The sequence below is a fragment of the Buteo buteo genome, chromosome 2 (genome assembly GCF_964188355.1).
Source record: "Buteo buteo chromosome 2, bButBut1.hap1.1, whole genome shotgun sequence".
Taxonomy (NCBI): domain Eukaryota; kingdom Metazoa; phylum Chordata; class Aves; order Accipitriformes; family Accipitridae; genus Buteo; species Buteo buteo.
In genome coordinates this window covers 6,689,824-6,698,391 of record NC_134172.1, presented here as the reverse complement: position 1 = coordinate 6,698,391, position 8,568 = coordinate 6,689,824, and the positions used below count along the sequence as shown (strand labels likewise).

General features: G+C 34.9%; 1 protein-coding gene across 1 annotated transcript in view; it reads right to left on the bottom strand.

Annotated features, from left to right (window-relative positions):
* Positions 1-821: 821 nt before the first annotated feature.
* Positions 822-8,568, bottom strand: part of LOC142028592 (sodium channel protein type 5 subunit alpha-like) — a 56,310-nt gene continuing 48,563 nt past the window's right edge. Inside the window, exons 23-27 of the mRNA XM_075022438.1 lie at positions 7,815-7,868; positions 6,416-6,557; positions 4,405-4,505; positions 3,349-3,613; positions 822-1,972 (exon numbers count right to left, since the gene is read on the bottom strand). Of these exons, the coding sequence (XP_074878539.1) occupies positions 822-1,972; positions 3,349-3,613; positions 4,405-4,505; positions 6,416-6,557; positions 7,815-7,868 (1,713 nt within the window). The remainder of the gene's footprint in view (positions 1,973-3,348; positions 3,614-4,404; positions 4,506-6,415; positions 6,558-7,814; positions 7,869-8,568) is intronic.

Below are 8,568 nucleotides of genomic sequence, written 5' to 3'. Positions count from 1 at the left end.
AGATATACCATGAGCTCCTTTTCAGATTACTAAGTAATACTTTCTATGACATTTGGATAAAGCATAATGATGAAATTTGATGTACAACAATCCTTAAGACTTTCTGGAAACAACACCTCTTGCATAACATCCTTTGATTTTGGTAACTATTATTATCATAATTTTCATACACTGAATGATACAAAGAACAAATTGTATACAACTTTCAAGCACAGACACCTGAGGATGATATGTTAAATCCATTTAGGAGCACGTGTGAAGATACCTCAAAAATTCTTAAGCATAAACAAATCCATCCAAAGGCACTAGGAGGAAGATAGTCCCAAACAACATAGAAATTAGTGGCTGATTAAACTCAAGTGTTTTGAGTGAGCTTTTTTACAGAAAATGCATTAATTATTAAATTTTGCTACAATAAACAATTTTTCAAACCAGGCTTTATCCCTAAAGAGATATACATTGTTCTACAGCCTTGTGTGCTTATAAATCATATTACAGTTACAACTGATCTTTTACAGATTTCTTCTGTAAACACAGAAATATGAAGTAATACAAAAAATGACAGGTGTAAAAATTAACTCACCTACTTCAGCAGCTGAGGAAGAAAATACTATGGTTTGATTTTCCTCTAATATTTATGACATAGTTGTTCAAATCTCAATTGTTTTAAGGAGCATTTGCAAAATTGAACAATCACAATATTCTAAAGGCTGTCATCATTATTCTAAATTTAGAGTATTATGCTGTGGGATCAAAATATTTTCTCCATCTAAAAATAACTGATATTGGTTTAATCAAAAATGCTGCAGCCTGGGGCAACCTCACGTGTCCACGTTATCACTACCTGTTTCAGCAATACCATCATAAAATAAAGGGAGAGATATGGAAGATGTAGTCTGTGATTTATCTAGCTTCCTACCATTATTTTTGTTAAGCATTGATGCAATAAGACTTTCCTTCTCATGTGTTTCTTCTTCAAAGACAGTGCTGTTATAGTGTTTATGACGGTATAAGAAAGATTTATTTTTAAAAGAACGCTGCATCAAATATCTCCTGAAGGCCCTTTGAATAATAAGAGCCGATACCTCCTCTTGTTTTCTTTTAAGGGTAGTGGTAATTGGCTTGTATGAAACTTTAGATTGATTGGCAGCCATAAATTTTTCTTCCATGTGCAATTCAAGACCATCCAAATCTCCAGATTCTCCCAAGACCCTTTTAGTGAAAGCAAGCAAGATATCCAAGCAGTGAATCTTATCTCCACTAACTATAGGGAGGTCCATGGATATGAGCTGAATTTTATTAGGCTTTGGAATGCGTAAGGGTTCTGCCAGAGCATCTGCAAAGTCTGAAAGAGCAGAATATTCAATAAACTGTGTTGCCTGAGGATCAAATTTTCCCCAGGTCTCATAAAACATATCAAAGTCATCCTCACAAAGAGGATCTGTGCTTTCTTCAGTGGCAACACCAAAGTTCTCTAAAATGACAGCTATGTACATATTTACAACAATGAGAAATGATATAATGACATAGCTTACAAAAAATAAAATACCAACCTCCTTATTTGTGCAAGTTTTTCTCTGTTCAGTTGTTAAATTTAAGTTGGGAGCACATGAATCAGATCCTTTTAACAGAGGGACCAAAAGACCATCCCAACCAGCTGATGTTGTAATTTGGAAGAGACAGAGAATGCTACTATCAAAGGTTTGAAAGTTGAAAAGGTTATCAATCCCACCTTCCCAGCCAACACAGGCAAAGTTTGTCATGCCCACAATGGCATAAATGAACATAACCAGAAAAAGCAAAAGACCAATGTTGAACAGTGCAGGAAGAGACATCAGTAATGCAAAGAGAAGAGTTCGAATTCCTCTAGCTTTTCGAACCAATCTCAGGATTCGGCCAATTCGTGCCAAACGAAAAATTCTCAAAAGTGTAGGAGAGAAGAAACTTTGAAAGCCTTCAGAAAGTCCAATACCTTTGAAATGAAACAAAAAACAAAATGTTGTCAAGCCATATCACTGAAATTCCCTATTTATGTCCATTTTGTTATATTCTATGCTTTAGGTGTTGAAAGTAACGTTGATCATATTACACCACTTCCAACAAAAACATTATCATCAATACTGCAATTGCTTACAAAAGAGCTTACAAAAGGAAAGAAAGACAAGTTGTAATACATTTAAATATTAAAGAGGTATCAAGACTATATATAGTTTGGAAACTGCATTCTCCCAGATTTCTCTAATTCAGGGGATGAAATTACGCATTGCTTAAGTACTTAAAGAAAATCCTTTTAAACCCATTCAGCTCCTGTGCTGGAAGCTACGGGGCTTGTCTCCTAGCTGCTGTTTGATTGCTGCTTCTACGGGCCTAAGCCACACGCTAAATGTGAGACTTGCATTAATGCTTGGTACTTGAATGAGATCAGAGAAGAGTGAGAAGAAAATAAAGGAAAACTGTCTTTCAGTATTCGTCCTCCATCACACCTCATTCAATGTCCTGCTATCAGAGTAATGATACAGTAGGAATGTAAATGATTACAAACCGAAGGCTTAAGAAGTCAGCATTTTTCTGGGTTGCATGGAGTAGCAAAGGGGTACTGAGCTTAGGGATGAAGCAGAGAACTCAGATCAATTTTTCTTTCCCATCCTTTATGATATAACCTGAGCATGAGTAGGAAGCACAGACCAAATAAATTGCACAAGAAACTAAAGCTATATATGACCCTTGGTAGAAGAAACGACAAGCATCTAGTCTTACTTGAAAAGCAAACCAAAACCAAGCCAGTTTTAATAAGACTTTTCACAGTCACAAATAGTGGCCCAGATTTAGAATGGAGTTGAGCAATGAAATTTTCCTGAGCTTTCTAAATCAGCCTTCAGGATCTGCCTTCTTGAAAGAAAGTCCTGGAAAATGAAATAAATCTTTCCCATTTTTCATACAAATTATTTTCATACAGTATTTTTAACCTGAATTTACTTTTACTATGCAAACAACAGTTCACGTAATTACATGTAAATCAAAAGCATAAAAACATTAAGACAACAGTTTAAGTACAATAACTTAGAAAAGATGTTATTGCATTAAATTCCTATTCTGTTAATTACTCAATAAAACTCATGCTTTAAAAAAAAAAATTGAAAACTATCCATTTACCTTTTAGTACTCTGCAAAAATATAAGGGAAAACAAAAATACATCCTTTTAGAAAGAATCACTTAGCATATGGTTTGAAAAAGTACAATGGATCTGGAATTTGTTTATCGGATATATGTAAGTCGTTACTTCATACTGAAATTCGGCTTAGTATTGGTAAGACACATTACCTGATCTAATAACGATTGATACTTACTAACTAGTGAAAGGACCACAACAGCTAAATCAAATATGTTCCAGCCACTGGTGAAGAAGTAATGTCTTAAGGCCAATATTTTTATGACACATTCCCCAGTAAATACCGCCACAAAAAAATAGTTGATTTTATTAAGAATTTCCTTGATGCTGTCCTGGTTAGTTTCTGCCATCATAATGACCATATTTAGACAGATGAAAGTTACAATGGTAATGTCAAATGCTTTGTGCGATACTGTATCAAACAGTAATCCTTGGAACACATTCTGTGGAGAGAACGAGAAGAACTGCTTAATGCTACTTCTAAGACCCAGGCTACATTCAAATATTAATCAGTAATTTGTGCTTAGAAAGAGAATTTAAGAGAATATAAATTTAACAATAAGCTACTAGAAGCATTTTTAGGTGATTTCTTTAGGCCTTCAAAGAAAGTACTTGGCTAAGTATTTTCAGGTATCATGCAACCACATTTCCATAGAAAAAAAATATACAGTAGGAAAACATTCAGAGTACATTGTGATTGCTCTTTTAATAGAAATATTTATTGAGGCAGACATTTTAGGATAAGCATTTCTAATTAAAATGTCTTAAGCAAGAAAAACTGAATAGTTACTCTGCGAAGACAGGCCTGGAAGTAAATTTAAGAAACTATAAGAAATGAAGCATAAGATTATTTAAAAGTAAGTAACAGCCATGAGGCATGTACTACTCACTCTTCATTCTCACCTGCAATAATCCAATCTAGTTGCAGAAGCAGTATTATGCAACTTAAGTAACCAAGATGATTATGAATATCAAATACTTAATATGAACATTTATAAATAGGTTGTATATTTGAATAGGTGATAAATAGGCTGTAAATTTCCTTAATTAATACTCACAAAGAAAGGCTGCATTGGATGGAAACAAGAAAAAGAGAGTAAAATGGAAATACTATATTGAATGAGGAAGATGATGGGCTCTAACATGAAGTTTATTTCCAGATGCCTGGCTACTGAGTTTAAATATGGTCACCATATTTATATCTTCTATCATATTCTAGTTAAGATGGTCTTACCAATGGTCTTGGGATGGGTTTTTGAGGTTTCTTAGATCCAAGTTTTTTTAGGGCATTATAGTACTTCTTCTGTTCCTCAGTCAAAAATAGATCTTTTCCACCTAAGTAAAGGGAAAGAATACTGTTGTTCAGCTGAAGTTTAAGCAGTCAGTTAAATAAACACCAGCAAGTTTATGTAAAAAAAGTTACAGCTGTCGCGAGTGGGATCTAAGAGAGCACAGAGACAAAATGTGTCTTCACCATTTCTCCTTCTCCCCTTGTTCTTTGATAAGATGTACTGCAAAAAGCCAATCAGGGTTTGATTGTGAAAGTCTAGTCTAGGCAGTGTTCCTGAATCAGTTTCCTCAACTGTGAGATCCTTTCTGAAGTTTTACAAATCTATTTCTTATTTTAAAAATGACAAGACTCATCAACAGATAAAATATTTTCCATTTCTATTTTTGAGAAAGGTAGGAACAGAAGTATATTGCTGGGCTAGCAAGTAAATGGAGGATTATGAATAAGCACTTTGGAACCAAGTTCTCCGGGGGGGACCCTGATAATGAATTTCTGGTGCTCATCTTATTATCATCTACACCACCTGTACTACTTAGTAATCACTTTGAACAGAGTATTCAGGAGAAGCCACTCATCATAAAAGAATTTAATGATTAGCATTTTGTAAAACAAACATGTAACAATGTTCAGTAGGGCATCTGCACTTTGAATCACTCCGGCAAGACCTCTGAAAATTCAGTTTAATTTCACTATATGGAATCTCAATGAAAAACCCCAAGAAGCAGCAAAGAAATGAAAAAGAAAAAAATGGCCACTTACAGCGTGTACTGAGAAAAGAAAAAAAAGTGTTACATCCACATCAACTTCTAGTAACTGTTCAGGCTCATTAGCTACTTAACCAGTGTTGTTTCTGTCTGTTGGGATTATTATAACTGGGACTTTGCTATAAAAGGAAATTATTATAGTGAAGTTGGACTGTTGTTCCTCAACCCCTACATATCCTTCCTCTTTTCAAATGCAGAGAGCAGAATTTCTTGTGGGCCTTATTGCTACCTATCTCTAGCAAGGGCAGTAATTCTTTGACACCTGGAGTGTAAGTCAGCCAATGGAAATAATAAATGGCGCCTGGAGAGATTCTGCCTTCCAAATGTGATCCTTGAAATTGTAAACCTCCTGTTGAGGTCTGCTTTTGTGCTATTTTTTTAATGAGCAAGATGCTTATTTGTTTTAAGACTTCCAAGTGGATTAATTGATTTAATTTCCCTTGATATTCTGGATACTTTAAGCCCCTAAATGAATCAGGGAGAGAACTCAATTGACAAATAAGCTTGGGACAAAGAAGCTAAAGTATACTGGGGAAGGTTGACTTGCTTTTCTTTGGTTGTTGCATTTTCCATTCTAAGATTTTGCCTTCCATTCCTTACAAAATAGAAAGAACAGGGAATCTAACAACTATGAGGAGAAAAGTGGAAGCAGTCAGTGCTTCATGGGCTTTAAGAAACCTTTAAATTTCTAGATGGCCTCTTCCTGGGGCCACAGTGTGGATCTCAGTGCAGAAATTTTTTAAAACCCCAGTAAATTAATCTGTAGGGTTATTTTATTGACACCAGGACTTTTTAAATGTAGCTAGTTTTAGAAGTTGTGATTAACAAGATCTTTTCAAGTATCTTTACCAGGAAAACAGTGGTTACTTTTTCCAGAGAATTCCACTCTCCTGTAGCAAAGTCTGCATAACTTTTTTTGGCTTCTGTTCTCTAAAACTACCCACTCCTTCCTCCTTGTCCTCCTACTTAGAACAAATCAAGGACTTGGCACGAAAATAGAATTTACAGATAAATTACTAAAATCTTTGGGAAAAGGGGACTCCTATTTTCAAAACCTGGTATCTAAAAATATTATTTTAGATTTCTCCAGTCAAATAGTTATCTGAAAATGTTAGACATATAGGTGTCAAACTAGCATTCACTTAATCAAATTGGGATTACAAGAGACCCTGAATTAGCTCGTGTAGTACTTATCTTTTTCCTTTGTTGGTTAAAATTGCTGATAACCACTCCAATGAAAAGGTTCAGCATGAAGAAAGATCCAAAAATAATGAAAATCACAAAATACATATACATGGCTAAGAATGCTTCAAACTCTGGCTGTTCATCTATCTGTTAAAAAAATCAAAACAGAAAAATAATACTGGTAAAAATCAGATAATCACAGCTTTATCACTTCCTACTTCTAGTAACAAATCTTTTTGTTGTCAGGAGGGATAAATTATTTCTACACATTTAAATCTTTATTTTCAGATGTACAAGTAGAACAACCGCCTTGTTCTGTCTTGTTACTGTTTGTAAAGATAATTACAAGGATATATAGCTAAATCCAGCTCTAGCAAATTCTTAAATAAACAATAAACAGTTCCAAACAGAAGCGATACTGTGAATGCCTAGATTAGAAAAACAGCTCAGACTAAACATAATGGTGAACGGCCATCCTAGACAAGAAGCAGTTTTAAAAAGCCAGCTCACTACGATCAGCCCTACAGGGAACAAGCACAAATACAGGCTGGGCAATGAGTGGACTGAGAGCAGCCCTGTGCAGAAGGACTTGGGGCTGTTGGTTGACAAGAAGCTCAACACAACCTGGCAGTGTGCGTCTGCAGCTCAGAACCTGGAACATGTTGCCCAGAGAGGTTGTGGCTGCCCCATCCCTGGAAATGTTCAAGGCCAGGTTGGATGGGGCTTTGGGCAACCTGGTCTAGTGGAAGGTGTCCCTGCCCATGGCAGGGGGGTTGGAACTAGGTGATCTTTAAGGTCCCTTCCAACCCAAACCATTCTGTGAATCTATGATTCTATGATCTTTTTAATTAGCAGTGATTTCACTACATTCAAGAGTACAGCGCTTGAATGAATAAGGAAAAAGCAAATTAAATTAAACATAGAAAAGTTAAAACACACTGTACTAGTGAGAGAGAGAAACAGCACAGGAAAATGGGGAAGAAATAGTAAGGATGTCAAATATAGGGAAGAAAACCTCCAGAAATAACTGCTAAAGATACATGCCATTTTAATGCTACTGTACACATTCCAAAAAGAAGAAAATTTGCTTCAGAGGCACAGTCCCCCCAAGACCTTCTGAACTCTGTTCCCAAAACAGACTTGTCCAAAACTTGCAACATCTTGCCCTCTGCATTCTTGATATAGTAGGTTTTTGTGTGGCATCACTCTATTTTGACCAGTTTTCTTTTGTCTAAGTTCCATATCTTTGGTCCTCCAAGTATTATGTTTCACTGTGTAATTTGATGCACTCATCTGCTTGTATTTCTGACTTGATATTGCAAACAAAGCTGAAAAATGAATTGTATCGATAGAAAAGGAAAGAAGGAAAGGGAAAAGAACTAAAATTTCATTTTAGTGACATACCTTACGTGAATCCACTGCTGCATACATAATATCCATCCAACCTTTAAAAGTTGCCTGAAAAAAATGCATTATTAAGGTTATTATCACTAAAAAAAGATTTTTTAAAAAATTAAGTACAGCTAATATAGATGTGTTAATAGTTGTGGAAAAGTGAGCAGTGTGCTATAAAAAGTGTGCATCACTTCTAAAGATCTGCTTGGAAGTATGATTCACTGGAGTTTAGTAAAGAGAAAAAAAAAAAATATTTCCAGAAAAGAAAAAAAAATGCCATGAATCCTGTGAAATGTGTTTTCATGTTAGCTCTTGTTAAATTGAATTTTTTGTAAATTCTCTGCTTTTTGAAAAAGCAGTAAAAGTTTCAGCTTAACTAGCAAATATATCCTAAAAGGATAATAACAATGTCTAAGAAAACAGCAGACGATTTCTTCCTGCAATTTTTAGCAACTCTGCAGAATCATAGAACACTTTGGAGGATACAAAGCAAAGAACTTCATCTAGAAAAGATACAGGGATAACATGCACTTTTAAAAATTCCTTTCTCTCCTCTGTTGTGGTAGAAGGGAGATCAGTAAATTAGCATCCCAATAGTTCATGACTTATACAATAAAAGAAAAAAATATATAAATAAACTGCATCATGCTTTTTCTTTCTTATCCACTCTGAAATAACTTTTACTAAATAAAATGAGAATAACTTTAAATCTGGTAACATGCAGACTATTTTAGGCTTAGTATGTTAATCAAAATTTAAAAAA